Source organism: Apis florea, unplaced genomic scaffold (genome assembly GCF_048593485.1).
Source record: "Apis florea isolate Af1SG1 unplaced genomic scaffold, ASM4859348v1 contig_3772_pilon, whole genome shotgun sequence".
NCBI lineage: Eukaryota > Metazoa > Arthropoda > Insecta > Hymenoptera > Apidae > Apis > Apis florea.
In genome coordinates, this window is record NW_028256845.1 from 374,661 (window position 1) to 398,751 (window position 24,091).

A 24,091-nucleotide genomic window follows, 5' to 3' on the forward strand; every position below is an offset into this window, starting at 1 on the left:
AAATCAGGTTTTCCTTTCGGAGAAAGCGCCTCTTCTGCATGGTTTACTTCAACTAACTTCCTGAAGTTCGCATTGTTTTTATTTTTCTTTACATTATTATTTATTTTTCCCTTTTTTTTTTTTTTTTTTAGTTCGTATAGTAATTACAATTTTCATGAATCATCGTACCGTTATTTCGTTCATTCAATTTTTCCATTTGATGCTTGGTTGGAAAACACTTGACATAAAGTTGAATTAAATTAAAAAAAAAAAAAATGAATCGGAAACAGTTTCTTGGAAAAATTAAAGATCTTCTTTTAATTAGATTTTAACATCGAATTAATGTTATATTCATTAATAATCTGTAAAATCCTGTAAAATAACTTTTTATTTTATGATAAAGTTCTGGCAAATGAGTCTGTCATTCGTGTTATTTTTTTTCTATTTTAGATCGAGTTTTTTTTGAGAGATTTAAATTGTAGACTGTTGTAGAGACGCGAGTTTTATTATTCGATAATAAAAATCTTAAGTTTTTTTTTTTCTTTCTTCTTTAGTTCCTCGATCTTCTTAATTTCTCTAATAACAATTAATAAACGAAAAGAAAAAAAAAAGATAAATTACATTTTTCTAATTATTCGATGTAATTGCCTCGTTATAAAACATTACACAATTCTTTCTGTACTTATACTTTATTATTTATTTTTCCTCAAAGTGGACTTTCAAGTAGATTATTATCGCTTAAATTGTCTCGTTAAGTTATGACGATTTGACCAGAAGAAACGTTTCCATCCCAGAAGAGATACGCACACGCGTCCGGTGTTTCCGCGTTCCTTTGTAACTCGAAAGAAATCGTGCAAGAATCGAGAGCAACAAAGACAACCGTCGACAATTATTTCGCGTTTCGTTTCGCCCAGATTTCCATTTGATTTCCCCGCACAATTGACCGATGTAAAAGCGATCCACGTCGATCTTCTGGCACTGTTTCCAATTTTCCATGTTTCTCTTTCACCCATTGTCATCGCGCCCATCCTTCGTGGTATCGTATTGTATGCACCGTCATGCGATTCTCGCGTTTGCAATTTTCATTCGGTCGAGCTCGTCATATTTACATTTAATTTCATTTTCACTTTTTCCCTTTTTCTCAATCTTAGAAAAAAACAAAGTCAATTAATTCTCTTGGTGGATATCCTTGTTGCTGCGCGACATTGCTCTGTTATCGTGCAATTGTTTTATAGAATAAGTTTTAGGAATTAAAGTCGTGAAGCCTTTTAATCTCTTGGAAATGATTATCTTATTGAAATAATGAATGTAGATGTAAGAATGAACTGTGTAATTAGAACGAGTTAAATCTTGAATACGATTGAAAATTGAGAAGAATATTGATATGGAAGAATAAAAGTAGTCGCATAGCAAAGCCCGTTTTATTTATTTTTTTTTTCTTTAATGCGCATCTAAAATAAATAACAAAGAGAGATAAAAAATTAATTGAAATTTCTTGCTTCTTAGAAAATTGCTTCATACTGTAGGTAATGCTGCAGATTGCTTTTTCACTTGCATCATCATCGACGATGGTGTTGTCTGTAATTAAGTTTGCCCGATTCATTCATACGTAACTGGTTTGAGTTCTTCTAAGCAATTATGCGACGCGGGTCGAGAATGTTTTCATTATGAATATATTAAGATTTTATTAATTATACGTATAAAACGAAGAAATTCTTTTCCCGTGTTTTGATATTTTCTCTCGTACCATTTTGGAGATTTTGTATTAAAAGAAGTTTTTAGCGATTTGGAGAATAGTATCACGGATCTGGATTATTCCTACTTTTACACAAAGTGTCGTAATTTTCTGATTTTCCGGTTTTTCTAGTTTTCCTAGAGTTGGAAGTGGAACAACAGCACTTTCATGACCAACTGTACGCGAATATCCACGAATATTTGTCATCGATTTCGACACAAAGTGTTCACCGTGTAAAAATCATCAGATTGAAAATTGCTGTATTAGCATAGTGCGGTTTCATTATTCATCAGGATCACGAGATCGGAAAATTAGATGTAACGTGTGAACCTCGAGCTTTGCATAATTCGTGCTAACACCGTCATTTCCATAATTCATAATGGCGCTTTAAAATCGCAACTTGTAAGTAGGTACTTACTTTTGGTTAGAGCTCTTTAGCACGGGGATGACTCCTCGTGAATTTTAGAGAGAAAGACGGTTCATGAGAAAAAAATAGGCTTTTAAAACAATGCCACGTGCATATATCAATCACAATTTATATTTCTATTGTATAATAATCAATTTTTATGAAATAAAAGTGCGTTTATACGAACGAAAATCAAATATAATTCAAATTTTCGAAAACGATTTATTCATAGTTTTTCATAGTTTACGATTGATCTTCTCTTTCTTCGTGCGCTGTATTTCCTTATTTAATTTAAAAATGAAATTGGCTGTTGCATATTTATAATTTTTTTTTTTAAATATTCATATATTTTTTTTTTTTACTTTCATAGAGAAAGTAATGTAAATTAAAACATTTCATAATTAATGAATACACATATGGAGTGTAAAAGTTCGTATATCTTAAATTTTTAATAGAACGTAAATGCTCAGCGACTCAATTCTATTTTTAAGAAGAAGAGAAGAAAAAGAAAAGATTTATAGAATAATAATATTCCATGAAACTATTAATTTTTGATTTGTAATAATTACAAAGGAAAGGCGGAAGTTGTTCATCGGAAGTGATAGTTAAGTGGAAAGTGATCGCATAATGTGACGCGATAATCAATCTCTTCCATATTCCTCCTCGAATATAATGACATTATTTGCTTCTGTATAATATTCAAAAAAGTCGTTAAATTTTAAAAAATGAAAAAAAGAAAAAAAGATTTCGAATAAATGCAAATATTGCTTTCTCTTTTGATTTCTACGATTTCTTCTCTTTTGCATAATTTTAGATACATCATAGTAATTGCAAAATGATATGACATAATAAAAAATATATATATGTCAAGTAGTTCATTTTAAATAATTCAGAAATTAAATTTCACTTTGCTTAATGGTTCCAATGTTTTCATTGATTTGAAACTATATAGCAAGATTATTTATATAACATAAAGATTTATGAATCAAATTATTTTAATTTAAAAAAATGAAATTTGTTATTCAATTTCAATTACTAATATATAATGTTAAGTTAACCTTGTTAAGTTTTATATTATAATTCCTTTTACTATATTTTTTAATATAAAAAAATAGTAAAATGATTTCAAAATTTTCAAGTGCATTTGTATGTGCAAATATTTAAATTGTTAGGAAAAGAAACCAGACAAAAAAAATTTCTGCTTTGTTAAATCACGTCAATTACCGTATTACTCATGTCTTGTTAAACTTTTTTTTACGCTTCAAACATCCTTTAAAGTGAAATCTTGCTTAATGTTTCAATTGTTTCATTATCTATAGAATGTGTGAAACATAAATGGAAGAATTATAATATATTCTTGTTTCTTTGTTGTGCGTTTTACTTATTATCTCATATTCGATTAAAAACTGAATATAAAAAAAAAAAAAAAACAATTTTCTAATCGTCAATTTTTTTTAATCATTTTTTAAACAACATTTTTTTTTATTATCTCCTTATAAATTAACATGTTGAACATTTAATTAATATAAAAGATACATTATTTCATCTTGAATAATATACACATAACATTTTGATCAAGTTAATCACTTAAAGATAAAAGGATATAATAGAAGACATTGATAATATAATAATTTATAAATCGTCCATGGAAATAAATGATAAAGGGGATTTCCATTGCCTCGGGCTTCATAGAAAGTTGATCCATTCGAATTTATATTAAAGGTCGTCGTGATTTCAATCGAATACATGTGGATGCAAAACTCGTTTGATCTATATTCTTTAACGATCGTTTCTTCTCTTAAATTTCTAAAAAAAAAAAAAAAAAAAAATACGAAAAAACGTGCTACATTAAAATATTAAATCTTTAAACTTATCTTTTGACGTAGAACAATTGAAATTGGAAAAAAATTGGGATTTATATAGAATAACATAATGTATCGAAACATTTGACAAGTGTAACAGGACAATTTCAATGCAGAGCTCAATGACTTCATATTTCATTCATCAGCAAAAATTGTCAAGAAAATTCGAATAATATTAAAATTACGACGTCTAGTTTCGGAAATCAAGTTTTTTTTAATATTTCAAATAAGGATATTTAATTCGTTTCCGCCAATTTCTCTTTCATCCCTTTAAACGTCAGAAAAGACGAACTTTCCAATTTCTTTTGACCAGATTAGCAAATTTGACTATATCATCGAAATTTCTGTCTTCCTTTTTAGACTAATTCCTTTAAGTACAGAGTTTTCTTTTCTGGTATTCCAGAATTTCGATGAATATTTATTCGACGATAGAATTTACGATTCCAAAGTGAGACACGTACAAATTCGATTGCAAGCTTACAGATCGATTGAACTAGGAAGGATTTAAAAAACACGGCACGTATTTGGCAGGGTGTAACTGGATTTTGGAAAGAGCACATCGTTGCGTGTATCGCGCACTTTATAAAGTGAGAGTCGAAAATTTCTTAACGAAGCTTTGATACAGCAGATCATGCGTGAAAGGACCTCTCTGGATTACTGGGCCAACGAGAACCACACCTTGGATTTTTCGAACCAGTTTTTTTAGGTCGCTTCATATTAACGTCGTTCATACGTATCTCTGTTTGAGCATATCTCGATTGAAATTTCATATATTTTTTCATTTACGTAATCTGTTTACCATTTGTTAAAATTATTAATTTCGATTCTCTGCTTCTTTAATACGTTTTTATATTATTTGTTTATTTGATTAGGAATCATGTGTATGACGGATAAGTAGCATTTATGAAATAATATTTAACTTTAGAAATTTAATTAGCTTGTCTTGGAATATTAATAAATTTATACATTCATGATTGGCATTGTAAAACGAATGTAATAAAGTTTCGATTTTAAGTTTTCAGAAAAGAAATTATATACAGAGTGTTCCGTTTAAATTGATCTAATCTGATATCCTCGAAACGATCGAGTTTACAATGTGACAATAATTGTGCAAGAAAAATTTAAATTAGCTCTTTATCATTTCCCAGTTTTAAAAGTTTGGAAATCAATTTATAACAACTTTATTAATTTAGAAAGTAATTCAATTCTCATGTAGATCCAATATATTTCGATCAATATTACGATTATATCACTTGACACAGAATTACAACAGTGAACATGCATTTATAACGAAGCTATTCGAACAGAAGATAATTCAATTTTGCAAAATTCATTTCACTTGACAGAATTACAACAAAAAGGTGGATAGTTACGTCACTTACAACAAAAAGCTATTTAAATAGAACATAATTTAATTTCGCAAAATTCATCGTATGCCCAATAGTTCGATGTTATACCACTTGACACAATATTGCAACAACGAATAGTTAACATCCACTTAAGTAACTGTGAAAGAATCGAGAAGGTTCATAGAGTCACGAGCCTGGACGAAAGGTTCCATCATCATCTTCTGGTGGTGGTTAAGTGAAATCACGTTCATGTCACGGAGTCAAACGACATGAAAAATCACTAATAATTCCATGAATAATTTCATCGTTACCTGAGTGTACTTGCAGGTTAAATCGGGACGGTGATAATCGATCCTTTGGCTTTGGGAGAGTGCCAATTTCGTAGTTCTAACTCGTAAACCCGATAATCGACCGTGTTGCAGATTCACCGATGTCGGAATTCTAAACAGTGAAAGTAGACTTTTGATCGAAATTGAGATGCAAACTGTTTGGAACCCTGTCGAAATCCAAGGACAATGAGCTTAAATATTGGAAACGTTCGATTTTGTTCTCCTATTTCGTTCTTAAATAACACTATTTATCTATTTTCTTTTATGCTGTCAATTTTTTGCTTTAATGTTGGAAAGATAAAAATTCAGAGTTGTTTAAAAAGATGTAGATTACATCTTTCGAATTATTTTAGAATAAAACGCAAGTTCGAGTTGAGTGGAGCAAAATTTTTAGAATAATTAATTTTATTATTTTAAAGAAATTATAAAACCGTCATTTCTTTTTATAAATCTGAAATAAATCTCAAATACGGTATTAAAAGTAATAGGAAAAATTAAGAAATTAATAATTTATCCTTCACTTACAACCAATTCTAAATACAATCTTCTATTCTTTCTGTCTCGCTTCATCAATTAACAATTATACATTATAATTTCTTTCTAATATTTATATTAGAAAAGCTACAAAAAGAAAGAAAATAAAATATTTTAAGTAGTTGGAGAAATGTATTCAAGGAGATCAAAAAATAATTCCGGACACTTTGGTAGTTGCGAAGCGGTCTACCTTCGAGGATACGGCCTCTCACCGCTGTCAACGTAATACGTTTTTTCAATAATTTGCAGCACGATATTACGCACGAGTGAGTCGCTATGGATAAAGCATAGACAGACGTCGATCGAGGAACAGCTGTTCTTCAACAAAAGGTATTCCCTCAGAGGGAAGCCGTAAAGTTTGACAATTGTTTCAGATAGGCGGGGATCGTCTCGTTTTCAGAATTTAATGGAATATGATATGAAATCGAACATGATATGTTGATGAAAAGAAGAGGAAAACTTGAGATTCTGGTGACCTGGAATTTATACAATGGAATCGAGGCTTTCGAGCGCTGGCTTTTCTCAGGAGAAATTTTGTCAGTGTCGTAGATTGTTTTATCAATTTAATGATAATATATATATGGAATGTACTGTCATTGCGTCAGAATGTGCCTGGGTCGTATGATCATAAATTTTTTTCAAAACTGGGTCACGAAAGGCGAGCTGAAAGTTTCTGCTTTTTTTTTTTTTATTCGGTTCTTTACTTAAAATCTATGGACAAATTTGACAGTGATAAAAGCTGATACGTCATTTTTTAAAGTTGAGATATCGATGATTTATTGTTTGTTTTTAATATTTTACGGAAAAACAGATTTAATTCATTCATTGTGTAAATGATTCATATCCATATTTATGAGATGAACAGAAATATTATGTTATTTTTTTTTTTAACATAGTCTTGTTTTTATATCGCTGAAACACATTATATAACGAATACATTTCAATATTTTTAATTTTTAATAATAGTTCATGCAAATTCTTCTGGTAATTGTTTATACAAGATTTTAAAAATGAATAAAAAATGCATGACTTAGTAAAAGTGGCAAAGAATTATAATTGAAGTTCAAGCTTATTCAATTGACAAAGAATTGAAAGTTTGAAATTTATTTTTTAATTTTCAATGTATAAATTAAAAAATGAAATTATATATATATATATACGAAATCTTTAATCAGAATGATTAAATATATTAGAGCACATCTTTTTAAATTAAATGATATAGCAATCATTTAATTTTGTTAACAGAAGAATTTGATTATTGCATATCAAAGTTAATCAATCAAGTTGAATTTACAACTATTAAAAATGTTCACAAGCTCGACCTTGCTTTGCACAATTCTTTTCCAGAAAAATTTATGTAAAAAATTTTCTTTAGAAACTAGAATATTTCTTCACTTTTCATGTTTAATGCCTCAACTCTCACTGTAGAATTCATTAATCGGCTTGTGCAACGTATTCATCGAATCTATTATTTCGTTTATCAGGAATAAATTATATCTGCCCTGTTAACGTAACAATGTTACTTCACTACCGCGTGTATTTGATCGAACACAGAAATCTAGCACGAATCTTTCGCACCAGAGCCATGGGCTTCATATTTTCATCTAATCGTTGGAACATCATGCCAATCCAATTGTATTTTGCCATTTCGTGTTACTATTACACATTGCATGCTTGTCTAATCAAAGGGGACGTAATTACCAATAACGAGAGTTTGAACAAGAAAATTTTTTAACAAGCAAAAATCTTGATTCCGTGTCTTCCAATTACGCAAATAAACAAGCAATTTGTAATTGCATATTCGTATTGCAAGTATCTTCGTGCAATCGTTCGTAAGGAAAAATTCAAGATTATTTGTTACCGATTTTTTTTTCTCACTGTATTATGAAAATATAATTGAACGTGAATTTATACGTGGAAAAAATTGAAACGTATGGTTGAAACATTTTTTGATTAGAATAAAAAAAAAACAGTTTTGTTATATTTTGTTATCATTTGTATTTGTAATTTTATTTCGAGATATATTAGAGTATATCAATTAAAGAAATTGTAAGAATAAATAATCGAAAAAAAATCATAGACTAAAATTCTCTCTTCAAATAATTATTTCGATTCTATAATTTATTTCAATTCTCCATATCTGAAATAAGATATGTGTTAGAAAATTCCTCGCAATTAATATTTAACAATTATTTAACAAAAATGTTACTACGATTTTCAACCGTTTCATTTCGAAATGATCAATTGCCAATCTTATTATACGCAAAACATTTAAAAAACAACCCTGTGTTATCTGATTTTTCGTATTAATCCGAGCAAAGATCGAATCAATGCAAATCAACTTAAGACACGAGATCTAGAAAGATTAAAAAAAAAAAAAAAGAAAAGAAAGGCAAAAATGATAAAAGATTTCGCAATAATTTTGACCTTGGAAATCGGAACACGATTCTTTGTCTCGAAATCGAGGTGAACGTAGTGCATGCAACCGAAAGTTGCAGATACTCGATAATTTTTCATAATCGATAACCGATTTCAGAGAAGAAAAATATTCAGAGAAGAACCTCTCATTCCAAACACACTATTTCCACGAATTTGCGTATCAACATTACAAAGATCTGGCCACCGTTCTGTTTACACCAAATATAAAGGAAATCATTGCTTGAGCTTGTTTCGAAATCGAGCACAGACATAACTGCGACGCAGAACGTAATGGCAGTATTCGCAGTATTATTCATAGAGTTAATTTTCCTATACGATTTTTCAACTTCACCTGTTCGACATTACGAAATCTCAAGCATCGTTTGGTTGAAGATCGAGAAGATTCTGGGATAAATACTTTACCTCGAGGGTGATACGTTGGTTAACGATGGTATCTCTGTTAATGATAGGTAGGTTGTGAAAATGTAATTAATAGATTCTCAGAATCTGTTCTTGAGGAGCAGTTAGATGATTTATGTTCCAAGAGTGGATGATGGTTCGGTTTAGTTATACGTTGGACAAGATAGAAGAGGAAAATTCTGTGAAATTTTGATTTTATTTTAATGTTTGATTTTCTATTAAGGTAAAGAAAGTTGACATGAAAACTTTGGATTATTATGAATTACGCTGTCAGCTCGTTATATTTTCATTGGACGTCGTTGTGCAGTATTAGAATCGAGGTCGTATTCAGGTAAAGTTTCTCTTTTTTATGTTAAACGGATAAAAAACTATTTTGATTAGCGAAGAAATATATTTAATAGGACACTAGTGGAAAAATGTTATTTTGAAATGTATCATTGCACCATCCAGATATTCTGAAAATTTAGTAAAAAGGCGTGAAATATAAATTCTGATCAAACGTAATTAATGTTCTATATTTCATATATTTTATCACGTTTGAAGTAAATAAATAACGTTTCTCGACCATGAAATTAATATTTTGCATCCAATAAGAAATTAACGAATATTCATCTAGCAAACCCATTTATTTTATTTATAACGATCTGTAATAACTTTTATTATACGATCTTTCTATTTAATACTTTCGAGAATAATCGATGGAATGATTATTTTATTCAAGATCATTTTTCTGTCAACTAGCAAAACATATTAAGATACATCATTAATTACTTTAGAAGAGTGACATAAGAAAAATAATTTGATATTCACACATCGCTTCAATTTTTCTCAAAATTCGCCTTAATTATAACGTATATCTCATTTATTCTCTTTTTATATTTTACTATATTATATCACATTATAATCTATCCTTATTTCATAGTTAAAGAATTCAGTTTCGAAAGGATCAACGACCAAACTATAATCTTTTCAATAAAATCACGTGACGAGTCGTATCCAGCGAAAGTGCCTTCACTTCTATCAGCATCCATTTTTCTTTTTATCAGTGAAAGAAAATACCTTTCACGATCGAGAGGAACGATCGATGGATCCTCTTCCTCTCTTCGTCTCTTGCTCTCCTCCTTGGAAAAGAACTTAATTCTTCGACTCAATTCTTTTTGGTCGATTTCTCAGCTGGCCCGAGAAAAATCATCGCGCTGAAAAACAGGCGATCCAAGTTTGAGAAACTTTTGCACGCCTGTTTGCAGTAGTTAACTGCGCATTCAGCCAGCCGTGTTTAAGGCTGCTCTCGAGTTCGGCTGCATGGTTGACTAGGTAACGTGACGTGAAACATCGACTTTTACTTTCGGTTCCACGCTACGTGTGTCTTGCCGGTGGATAAGGATAAACGAAACTAGAACGCGAAGGCGTGCTGTTTCCTTTTGCAATATTTAAAAAATTCTTAGATAAATAAGACCTCTTGACCCCTGTTTACAGGGTTCACCTGCGTCACCGCAACGATAGATTTTATTTTTTTTTTTTTTTATCGTCGCTGCAACGTGACAGAAGGATGGTTTTTGCTTGTGGTTTTGCCGGGAGGAAATGGATTTTGCGGTGGTTATGGAATGGTATGATGAGTTCTAGTGAGTATTCCTGATGTGGTTGGTGTGGGATTATCAATTTGTTTTCTATTTGTTTGTGAAACGATTTGTGATAGAAAAAAATTTGACAGGGATGAAAAGAGGATATAAGATGATTTTTGCATTGGGGAAAATGTCGAAAGAGAGAAAAAGTGGATATTTGGTATTGTTCATTCTCTAATTTATTTCGCATTAATTTTGATTGAACGATGTTGATCAAGAAGAATCATGCTTCGTATCAAAATTAACTTTTTCTTTTTTTTTTTTTTTTTTTTTCATATTCTCAGTGAATTTTCATTTTTTAAATCAATTAATAATTAAAAAATTTCATAATGACGATAATCATCATTAGTATTGACTTTATCAGATTGTTACAAAGTTTCACTTTTTATTGTAGCAGTGTGATATCATCCAGTTAATTTTCATAATTAATTTGATTTTGCAACATATGATATTTTACATCTGATTCATTTTTTACGAGAAAAAATATTTTTTTCTTTTTGCAATAAAATGAAAATTCTATCGTTTCAAAGATCGATTTATTAATTAATTAGTCGTATTTAGCCGAATCGTATTCGATGGATTTTATGAAACGAACGGGAACCGAAAATGATAAATTGAATATTATTAAATTAAAAAATTTGAACAAACCGTCACGATTATTACAGTCGAAAGACTGTAATAGACAAAATCAATGCGATGGAAAATTATAGTGGCCGCCATTATTTGAGATGTTATGTTCAACTACTTGGAAAGGAAATAATAGTCGACCAACGAACAATAATTTCAGAATTTTATTTCGTGAATTTTTCTTCTTCTTTTTTTTTTTTTTTTTTTTTGTTTAATTCAATTGTCATCGAAAATATAATAAAGCGATGGAATAAATTGCCTTGTATTAATCCTCTCGATGAAAATTATAGAGATCACCAAATTTGCATTTTTTTTTTTTTTGATCAAACAGTTAATTAATTGATTCGTGACTGGAGGTAGTTAATGGCACGATAAACGAAGCTGTTATTTATTGTAATTGGACATGATAGAATCATAATTTAAGATGAACACTGGTTCATCTGATTTAATGACGACTTGTTAATTTATTATCCATTTATAGATGATTATCGATTCAGTAGTTTATTTGTTATTCTTATTTATGTTAATCGTAAGTTTTGCGAATAATCGTTAAATCAATATTCCTTTTTTGTTTCACGAAGTGCAATGAGTCAAGAATAATTTAATATTAATCATTATTATTCGATTAAATATCATCAGAGTAAATCAATATATAATGATTAACAAGAATTGAAGTTCATTTAATTATACACTATAAATAAAATTAAATAGTTTTAGAATAATAAATGTAAATTTTTTTTAATTTATAGATCGTCAATTGAACGAAGTATGAATATTCATTACAAAAAGTGTATTAGTTTTATAAGTAATAAAATGTTAATTATTTAGAAAATATTATTCTAATTAATGATCGATCTGAGAAAAACACATTTGTAATTTAAAATAGAACTATTATATTTTTTTTTCTTGTAATTCGATAGAAATCTTTCAGATTTTGAAGCGTCTTTAGGATTTTCGAACATGTATATTTAATTTTACTGTAACTTACATACATTATTATCACTATTTACTACTTCGTAATGTAATTTATAACACTTAGCAAGCAATCAGGAATATAAATTAAAAAATATAGGTATTGTAAATTTTCTTGTATCTTCTTGTAACCGCGATGCTTTCACCTTAACTTCTTCTCATGAATCTGTTCTCTCTTCCTGGTGCTGTAATCATCTTAACTATTTCTTTCTCTTTCTCTTTCTCGTGCATTTTCCATTCACATGTATATTTTCAATTAAAAGTGTCGATTTTTTTACTTTACAGTGTCAATCAATATACAGAACGTTCCAAACTTTTCCTATCGCTATTATTTCTTACGAATAATTATGAGTTATATAAGCAAAGAATCACAAAATGTTCTGTTAAAAATTTATGACAAAATATGAAACAACAAGAAATTATTAAGTTTCTCTTTAATTAAAATTAAAATTAATCAAACGAGAATTATCCTCATCAATGATAAAGTCAAAGAGGATTTCCTCGATCCTTGTATAAATACATTGAAAGATTTTTTTAAAGAGGGAACTGTACTAAATTAATTCAAAGATAGAAATTAAAAATGTATTCATTTGAAAGAGATTTATTATCAAAAAAGATTAATAAAAAATGCACGAACCCTCTGTAAAATTCCAAATGAATACATTCATTCCAATTATTATTAATAATTTCATTGCACGAATCATTTGTCTTCTAAAAGATTTACTATAACTTATAAATAAAGTTTTATTATATTTTCAAGAATATAACCAACATCGTGGAATGTAAAATAAATATGAAAGAAAATCGCGTCTATGCTATAATTATATGTTAGCCTATTAAGGATATTAATTTCGTTTCATTGACGATAGGATCGTCAAAGCAAATGTCACAATGTTACATGGCACGACTTTTTTTTATTTATTTTTGCTCTAATTGCATCCCTTTATAAGAGTTCACCTTTAACCAAGTATTTTTCTTTGATAATTAAAGTATTCCTCGTTTAATAAACAACATTTTCATTTTATTTAATACACGTATAAACTATCTTCCTTTAGATGATGTCTTTAAATAAAAAACTAATCTTTTATTTATAGAATTATTGTCGTTAAATTATTGAGATTTTTTTCAATGGGAATAATATCAATAGCTAGAATGATAGAGATAAGTTTATAAAAGAAGTAATTTCAAGAAAATTGTTTTTTTTTTTTGAAATTTGGGAATTTCAAGGAAAAGAAAATTTATCCTCGAAAATATTTTTCACAAAATACTGGGTCCAAAGTTGAAAATTTTCACTTTCAATATCCATTATCGAAAAATAAACTCTCGACAGCTCTCAACTTGAATCCTTAGTTTTCTTCACTTCAAAAAAAGGAAAAAGTTGGAAAATATGACGTTCTTTTTCTTAATTATATCTTTCTCGATAATTGACGACTATTAAATGGAGAATAGTATCTTGACAACGTGGATTACAAAAGAATCGATTGCAATCTCATTAGAAACGTTGATGCAAGATCGTTTATCCTCGAAGTCGTGGCATTATGAAAATAAAAAAATCGCCATATTCGCTATAATGGATCACTATAAGCTGTGATCCTCGAACGAATTACCTTATAATTCGAAAACCGATTATTAATAAAACCGATTAAATGGCCAATTTTCACGAACGAAATATTAAAATGTCCTAACGAACGTTGAAGTCGTTAGGTTATTTACTCTTCTTTATCTTGACTATGATTGTTATGAAGTTTAATCACGATGATGGAGATCATGATCACAGCATACATTTGAATAAATTTGAATGTCTGAACCGAATCGAAAGTTGTTTAGGTTTGATTCTGAATGGATACATCGTCAATGGGGAATTAATTTATTTAAAATAATGGTCCTTTTGTGGACATGTTGAATTAATTGGTCGTTGATGAACGTGTAATTTGTGCTAATTAATTACCATGACGTATCGTTGTTACATTTAAGCAAATTGAATAAGATGAGGAGAAATTGTTTTAGGCAAATTGGATTGTATAGTAGAGGGTAAAAAATAAAATGATAAATCATTTTGATGCTCTCTTTCTTTCTCTCGATATAATTTGAAAATATGTTTAAACAAAATTATAAATAAGTTACTTAATTTTTGTGATTAATTATTTAATCATCAAAGTTGTATTTACAATTGTAAAATCTAAATAAACATCTTATAAATAAATGAATATAATGAATATACAAATAGATAGAAATTGTATAAAGTGTTAATAACTAATTAACTAATTAGTTGTAGTTCATAATTATTATAGCTTTGATAATTTTGAAAGATAATTATAAAGTGAGAGTAAAGTGAACGAACACGTCGAATCACGCGACTGGTACATGAAATTGTTGAAAACGTGTATATCTCATTATTTGATCACTTAGATAAAAAAAAGTGAAAATGTGTCAAATTATAAAATACGAATTCATTAGAAAATATCCATCCATTTGTAACAGGATTTCACACAACATGCTTCACGATAAATAAAACGAATATGAATAAAAATCTTTGTTCAAATTGTTATAAATCTTACGATACATTTTACACGGATTGTAGGCAAAAGTATCACAATTGATAACAGTGAAAAAATTAACGTCACAATTTGTTCAGCTCGACGATCCTAAAACCACAAATCGTGGAACGTTGAGGTATCATTCCAAATCATTGGAAGAAGCCACAACCGCATCGACCTCAACATCGAGATCCAGAACAAGCCGAGACAGATCAGCTCAATCAAAGAGGTTTTCCAATTCGGAAAGATCGAACGAAGTACCGACCCAAGCGTCCGTGATCGATTTCGAGTCAAAATTCGACTCGACCAAGAACTCGATCGTAAGAACGACCAGAACCACTGAAAGGGACGTCTCCACTACGGAAATTAAAAATGATTCGAGAAGAGCCTTCTCCAGGAAAGAAATAGAGAACGCTAAAAGCGTAGATTCACCGATTAATAGAAGGAATGGCAAAAGATATTTCTCCGAAACTAACGAGGGAGCAAAATTGAAGGACAATGATGAAACAATGGGAACGACGAAAGGAATTTCTCGAAGAGCCTTTAATAGAAAATCGAGTAATTCAAGTAGCACTGAAAGATTGGACAACAAAGGGCCATCTGTGTTTCTGGCTACCACTGAATCCTCGAGATCCAGAACTGGAAGGAAGATTCAAACGACTTATTCCATGAAGGATCTGAAGACGCAGATACCCACTTCGAGAAGGTACACTAATAAAAAATTCGAAGATGAAACTACCACAGTTTCGTTCAAAAGGGGTAGATCGACGACGGAAAGGATCGAAAAGAGTACCAGATCCGGTAGATCAAAGGTAACCAACACCAAAGAGAACAATTCCATTCAAAGAAGAGGTCCGGATCCTCTCTTATCGGAATCTGAGAGCGTCAGAGTCGACATCCCTCTGGTGGTCGATACGACGCAAAATCCGGTTCCTGACGTGACCACCAGCTTGGCAACTTCTCAGAGAAGATCGGACGCTAAAGAGTCGTCCAAATCCAATGGAAGAACAGGATCGTCGAAAAGTCGTGGAAGATTGAACGACTCTGAGGCTGCTGGCTCCTCAAGATCTAGTTCTCGAAGAGGATCTTCCAAGTTCAGCGATTCCACAACGACGGAAAGTAACGAGCAGGTCGTTAGTTCCAGGAGAAATACGATTTCCAGAGATCGATCGAGGGGTTCAGATGGCAAGAGGAATTCAACGACTGAGGCCAGATCGAGATCCAGGGGTAGAAATTTGGAGAATAACGCGAAGAATGGCGGTTCTTCGGAACGAGATGCGAAACGTAAGGTGGCTGGGGAGAGAAATTCGGAGAGAAGATCGAGGATTCCCGAGGCTGCCACAAGGTTCATAGAAAATCATGGACAGGATGGTCAGGATACGCGAGGAAGATCGAGAGGCAGGTCAAGAACGGATATTACCACGCCCATAGTTACAGGTAATGAGTAAAAATTAAAAAGTTTAAATTTGTTTTTTAATCTTTTCGGCTAAACTTGCGAAATTCTATTTCTCCAACAGATGTTACCACGACCGTTGCGCTGGACACGACAATTTTTAACAACGACGTAACAACAACCGATTCTGAAGTAATGGGTACTACCATAAGACCAATTACGTCGACCAATTCAAGAATATCCGTAAGAACAACATCTTCCACATCGTCTACTTCAATCACGGAATCTTCTGGTAGAGGTAGAGGAAGAGGCAGAAACGGTAGCCAAGGAAGAAAGAGCAAAGAAGACTTTTTCAATCACGGATTGGGATTCAGGGGTAGGAAAGTTTTGCCCGAAGGATTCTTGAACGACACGACAGATTGGAAGAAATCCTCGAGGAACGAGTCTCAATCGCATGGAAATCCAGGCTGGACCCTAAGAAGGCGTCCAGCTCATCTCAACAACTTTGAAAATTCTTCGGGGACTCTCTCGGCAAGGGAACAAACGAACGAAGTGATACCATCGAACGAACAATCGACCACCGACGTTGTAACGACCGAAAGCACTAGAAGAGGGTTCAAGAAGCTGCAAACGACGGAGGAAAGCTCGACGATGGCTGAAACGACGACCAAGAGCTACAGAAGAGGTAATAAAACCTTTGGACTCGGCAAGGCGGTTGCAGAAGACGAGGAGAGTGACAATTATCCGCCTGAGTTTAAGGCGAAATTGTCTCAGTTGGTAAGTTTTATCACTTAATTCGATTTTATGGATGTAATTTGGAATACATTATTATATGTATGCTACTTTAGATATTTTTTTTTTATGTTTAATAATTTTTGTTAGAAATTATTTTATTAGAAACTTTATTTTCTTCAAAAAATTTCAAAATTAATTAACAAATAATAATGTTATTACAAATCATTTTTCAAATGTCCCATAGTTTAAATTATCATGTAAGAGATTTCACATGCAGACAAAATTCTCTTTTATTTATCTGAAAACTAATTTTTCTGTATCTTTAGGTTTTTTTCAAATATTTTTAAACACTTAAAATTATTACAGAAAATATAAAGTGCAATTGATTTATATTCAAATCAGGATAAATGTATATCTCTCTTGATAAAATTGTAAAAAAATATATAGTGCATGCTAATCGATAAGTATGATTTCAGAAGAATATCAACACGAAAATACCAGCTCCAAAAACCACTTCTAGAACACCATTCGAGGTAAGAGTCTAGAGTGCCCTTCAAATCAGCTTACAGCATCCAAATAAAATTCTCTCTCAATCTTTAATTAATTAAGGTGTATAACATATATTTCTATGCTTCTATTCTAGTTCAACAGTCTTCAAGCTTTCTATTACAACAATATCTTTACATTACAACTGTTGACGTTGACGTTGTAAAATAGATTACAGAAACGTGATACAAAATGACTAAATAAAAAAAAAAAAAAAGGAAAAACTGACTGTGACGTTAAATAAATACATAATACAATGTACCATATATTTTCTAACGCTAAACAAAGATTAATCAGCATGCTATACATAACTAAACACACGATTTACCTTTTTTTTTTTTCATCCAAGTTTTCTTGGAAAAATTCCACTGGAAATAGTCACTGGTACCATCTCTATCGTAATTTTGAGGAATCAGTATTTTTGCATTTTGAAATCGAAAACGATTCGTGTAGGAACAGCGGAAGAATAACTATGGCAGGCGTTCGAGGAAGAATTCGATGGCGGTCGAGCCTGATGACCTCGAAACCGCAGCTTCAACAAATATTTTCACGGATGAAAGTTTTATCGTGAATCCCTTAACTGCCTTGATTAATGGCACAGGATTGCGACGCGTAAGAGTACAGACAAATCATTGCATTGCGTGATCGCATGTTCTTCATTTCCCATCGATAGCGTAGCTTCTCTTATGCTTTTAGGAGAAACGAATGCAAACCTGTCTCGTAATTTTAGAATTAATGGCTTTCAATCATCGTTTCGTCGATCATCGTTCGATAGAAGTGCTTGGTTACATTCGATGTTATTAGCTTTTGAAGATTTTTGATATAATATTACTCTCTATTATTCTGCTTGATACGAATACATATTTATTTTGATACATACCGCTATTTGTTTTTTGGAAAAGTATTGGAATTTAGAAGGATGTTGTACGTTTGTAAATATGAATTTATGCAATTATTTTTGAAATTCATGCTTATAACTATGACCTATTTATTTATTTCTTGAACTATAGGTAAAATTGAGAGAAACAGTTTTTTTTTAATGGAGTTTTTTTTTTTAAATTTGATACTATAATTATGCAAATAAAATTTAACATGATATTTTTTTTATACTGATAATAAATTATTTTGTACTTTTAATAATTTAAGAAATAATATTTTATTATATATCATATCTGTTACGTTATGACCATGTAAAAAAAAACTTTTTTCTTTCCTCTTTCTCTCACTTCTCTTACAATTTTTCAATTCTTTCGAACAGAAGGTAGTACAAACCTGTACTAAAAATCTCGACAACGCTAAGGAGTAGATATTGAGAAACGATTGAATTTTGATGGTGAGGTAAAAAGCTACAAGCCATGTAGCTGATACTGCATCCGTTCGCTTTTAACATCATTGACGACCAATCGAGACTGGACAATGATGCGTGATTAACAAAGGAAAAAAGAAATCGAAAAAGCTTTCTCTGTGGTGGTTGGTGAAAAATCGATTTCAACGATTTTCGACAAATCGAATTGTTTAATTCATGGGATACACGATCGTTACCAACAGCTTCGACGATATCGTTGAAACGTCCAAACGCGACTGGATCGAACGATATCCTTTTAACGACGAATCCTCGACGTGGAGTTCTCTCAAGGTCCAAAACACGAAGCTTCGATCGATGGAACACATTTTTCACATCCGATAAAATTCGATTTCTTCCATGTGTGAAAATTGATTATTTCACATTTCAAGAAATCTGGCATACGATACACAGTTTGTTACACAGTTTGTAAACTGGTTTTTGCTTTTTGTCCATTTGCTTTGAAATATCGATGGAGAAAGTGAAGGTTTGTTTAACCTACCTATAATATAACGCTTCTGATTTATTAGGTAAGATGATTTCGATCGTAGAATTGCGATTGATGATATTTTTTGTTGGGAGGAATCTTCAAAACACGTATATAAAAGAAAGATATGTTTATCTTATCGATGTTCTTCTATATTTTGCATTGGATCGTGGATGTACAATGATTGATGATGGATGGAGCAATGGCAGAGTGAGATTATTTTACGCGAAAAAACGAATTGTGGAATTAAGATACGTTCCAATAGAAATGATTTGAAATATTAATTGTAGCATGTGCGAAACTCCATGCACTTTCACTTCACTATTGCTACATTTTGTTACTTGTGTTTATTATATGTAACGATTAACGATTATAAAATGACATATCAGATCGAAACGATTCGAAAATTAATGGAAGTCTCTATTTACTTTATACCCATGCAATAGTCAGTTTCTTTTTATATTTCATATTATTCGTTTGATCGTTATATTGTTATTTTCTATTTATTTCTCCTACATATTTCTTTATTTCAAATTATTTTTTCGATATTATAAATAAAAACAAAGCGAGTTAAAGTTTATGCAAAATTCTTCAATTCGTTTTTCACATAATACAAACAATGATTAATTACAAATTCAAGAATACTATTCTACATTAATTAGGAAACGTTAAAAGTTAAATTAAATATCCAAGCTTTTTGTTTTTCCTTTTTTTATTTTTAATTCTGCTGAAGATTTAAAAATAGATTCTTCAGAACAAAGAGCAAAAATAATTCTTCGAATGGAAAGGAAATGAAAGAGAAGAGAAAATTTTATTTCTAACGCGAACAATGAACGATTTTCTGCCTTATAATTAAAACGAGATTGGTTTTGCGGCAAGGCTCCTTTGTTTTCAAATAAAAGTTACATCCAAAGATACGAAATAAAATTAACAATATAGATTGCTGCAATATAGATCAACTCTAGCAAGCATTAAGTATCCAATTTCTTTTATTTTTCCGTTATTAAATCGTTCAATTTAAGTTAACTCTTTTTTAAAATATCACGAACCAGACCAAAATAGAATAAGTACTTAAATAAAAGTACTTTCACGATTGCCGCGAAACATAATTACGCCATCTCTTCACCGCAGCTAATCGCTTGATCGACGCTTTTTAAGAATCATCCTCGAATATTGTTGATGATACGTGTCTTTTCTTTCCCCTCTCCCCCCTCCCCTCCACACTGGAACGAATAGATAACCTCTCTCACAATTAGTACAAAGTAATCTTAATTTAAGAAAAAGAAAACGAAAAAGAAAAAAGAAGCTTCAACGAAATCTTGCATTATTTTAATTTTATTTCATCACATCCAGATTAGCCAGGACCTTGGATCGTTCACACAAAATGAACAATCGTGTTCACACCTCTCGCTCTCTCTCTCTCTCTCTTTTTCTCTCTCTCTTCTGCACCCAAAATCAAAACCATAGCAGCCTCGTCTTGAGTCTTATGATCTTATAACGAACAAATTGATTAAACATTTCCAGTTGTTGTCCAGTACAGTGAAATCGTGGCTCGAGCTCGTTACGAGCCAAATGGCGGCCTGGATCGTCTCGTTTCTGCGCTTCCTCAAGCTCCTATTCTTCATGTAGGAAAATAACGGCCGCGCGCTATGTCGTCCTCCCTTAATCGAACCACCGTCCTTCGTTCCCCGACCTGTCGTGAGTGTATGCTTCCCGAGCGACCTTGAGAACGTCTCCTGTCGATGGAATGCCCGTCGAGATCGTGGCACACTAACAGAGTCCCCGCTCGAGCTTCCGGATCCGGCTTTAGCCTCGACAGCGGTTTACCACTATCCTAAAACGGAGCTGTTTGAACGACCCTTTCAGGTGAAAAAATCATCGGCCTCTCTGTTCGCTGAAAGATCGAGGATGAAGTTGGAGCTGGCTAGGAGGTTAGTGAAGCCAGAGTTGAACATCGAGGAGAATGATCTCGACGCAACCACGGCCTCCTCTTTCAGCAAAGAGCCGAAGCCAACCGGCGTGCCGGTGGTCGATGAGACGAGCAAGGTCGCCAAATATGCCAAGCCAAAGGGGGCCCGGAACAGGGCTTCGACCCCTTTGCAGACCTCTTGGGAAGAGGCGAGCGTGAAAGCCTCGAAACTTTCTAGTCCGAGGAAAGGTGTCGAGGATTCTTCCAAGGTCACAGGAAGACCGTACAATTTAAAGAAAGGACGGATCATCGGCGAGCAAATAGTTACCTCGATCTCGGTCGAAGAGAGGCCCATCGAGGAGACGACCAAACCTTACACGAATCCATCGATCATCGGTTTCGCGGAAGAGGGAGCGGCGACAACCGTCGACTCGACGAGGATTCGTCCGGGAGGGAACGGTCGTGGAGGGAAGAAATCGAGGGAAGAGAGCTCGGTGTCGAGCAAGAACGCGAAAGTCTCGCTCTACTCTACCCGACGTGCCGAGGATATCGAGCCTGTAACGACTATCAAACCGAAAAAATCTTATCCATCGCGTAACAGCAAATTGCAGGAACAGACAGAGCAGGATTCCACGACGTCTAAGAAATCGTATGCGCCAAGAAAGTCGCAAGCGTTTCAGGAAGAGGATCTTAGCAAGAAACCTAAGTTCGGTAGCGGCGTGACCAAGCCCACGTTCAGACCTCGTTACATTAAACGAACCAAGGATAAATTTCTGGACGAGAGGACGACAATCGATCAATCTACCATTACCACTAATACGCCGGTACCTACTAGCAGATATTCGAGGAAAAAATCCGCGGTGAAGTCTGTCGATGATAGATCGAAATCCGCGGAGGGATCGCAAACGAAGAAGCTCGAATTTAGACCTCGAACCGCCACCTATCGAAGACACTCCGAGGTTCCAACGACCTTGGTCGGATCTACTCCCAGGATCGATGGTGTGGCCATCACGCCTCGGTCGGCAAAGTATCATGCCACGTTGAAGACATCGACGGTGTCTTCTAGATCGGTAGTGCAGGAATCGCAGGTAAATTTGAGAATCGCGAACGAATCGGCACAAGAGGCGTCAGGAATTACCGGCAGCAGCAATGGAGACAGTGGTAACTCGAATATCTTCAATCCTACGAAAAGCACGATCCTTGCTGGGAACAACACCCTGTTGGAACAATTAAGAAGCACGGTGGCACCGTTGTTGAACTCCCTTGGCAACAGGACACCTGTGTTCTCCGGATCTTACAGTAACGTTAACAATGTGGTGAGTATATGATATTGATTATTTGGATTAGATTTTGCTCGTCTTTTTTCCTTTTGTTGATTTTCATTGGAATTAATATATGTGGCAATGAGATAGCCATTGGAGCAAGAAATAATTATAGATTTTGAACGAATTTTTATTTATGTTGATGTTGTTTAATCATGGAACATTTGTATATTTAAAAAATTACACGTGTTTTATTTATGCTTGTTTAATAAACTTTTGGCACTCAATTTTGTAATAATCGGTCGTTTTGTTTGTGAACAGAATTCCTCTCCCAGAATCACCCCTAATGGACAACCGCCTCGCTTTAGCGCGAGATACAAAGGAGCGGAATTATTTGTCAGGAAACAAAATAACATTTATCAGCCCACTGTGCCATCCGTCACTAGTTCATCAACTACACCAGTTACACTTATCGAGGTAAGATATTAAAGTATTTAAAAAACATTCAGGAAGCACTAACAAATAACTAAATGAAGAGAAAGTTTATATAAAAATTATAAAGAGATTAAACAATTCTGCAAAATTTTGCAAAATTCGAATAATAATAATATTAATAGCAGTTAATAACGAACAGTTAAGAATAAGTTAAATTTTAAATAGAAAATATTAAAAACGCTATTTCTAGTAATATAAGTGATAGTGTATATAGCTAATGTAATGACGATATATAATAATATTGATTCTTAATAAAAGAAAGCTGTAAAATAAAATTAGAGAATAATGGAAGGTCGTATGTGAAAGAAATGGATCGTGACGATGATTACCGAGGTAAAATTACGTGGCAGAAGAAAGTTGTAGTTAACAGTGAGTTAGTGTGGTCGTTTTTTCTGTGCTTAAAAGGTTTTCACGACGAAGGTAGCCGAGGAGATCGGGGCAGTCGCACCTCCATCGTGGACCGATCACATTGGTGTCATCACAACTCCATCCGGAAGTCTCGATTCTAATGACATCGATACGAATAATCTGCGTTGAACTAATATCATTCGAAATGTATTTCGTTCGATGTGATTACTAATCATTTTTCTTTTCCATTAATGTTTTTCAGTGTTTCATTGTTCGTGAAATATTATCGTATATCGAGCTTTCGTTTCAAATATTAATAATATTAAATATACATCTGTTTCTTGTCCATTCCATACATTCTAATGTGATTTTTATATTTCTTTAGATATGAATATTGTTAGATATAGTTGAAGTATAAAAGAAAAAAAAAAAAAAAGATATAAGTAATACAAGAAAATGAACAAAAAAGTATAATAACCATTAATTTGTGTTCAAGTGTAATAACCATTAATAACATTTAGTTATTGTGATATATGTTACTCGTTATAACAGGTTTGCATTTACTAATGTGCACAGATACTTACGTTATTACTACCGTATACATATACTGTGTTATACAAGATTATTATAAATATATACATATATATTTTTGGTAATAAATGTTCTGGTTCTTGGATATCGCACGCGACATGCAGTTGTTCGTTCTTATTCAAAAGCGACCATTTATTTATTATTGCGTTAAGATAAAAAAAAGGTATAATATTGAGGAGTATTAACCAACTTT

At 32.2% G+C, this 24,091-nt stretch overlaps 1 protein-coding gene across 3 annotated transcripts in view; it reads left to right on the plus strand.

Annotated features, from left to right (window-relative positions):
- LOC100866331 (uncharacterized) overlaps window positions 1-24,091 on the plus strand; it is a 61,699-nt gene that overhangs the window by 23,924 nt on the left and 13,684 nt on the right. For 2 of the 3 annotated variants that reach the window (XM_086915281.1, XM_012495698.3), the window contains exons 3-8: window positions 14,889-16,227; window positions 16,308-16,960; window positions 17,395-17,451; window positions 17,918-18,076; window positions 21,160-22,518; window positions 22,786-22,941. In XM_086915281.1, coding sequence (XP_086771407.1) covers window positions 14,889-16,227; window positions 16,308-16,960; window positions 17,395-17,451; window positions 17,918-18,076; window positions 21,160-22,518; window positions 22,786-22,941 — 3,723 coding nt within the window. The remainder of the gene's footprint in view (window positions 1-14,888; window positions 16,228-16,307; window positions 16,961-17,394; window positions 17,452-17,917; window positions 18,077-21,159; window positions 22,519-22,785; window positions 22,942-24,091) is intronic. The other variant, XM_086915282.1, reaches the window with a different exon arrangement.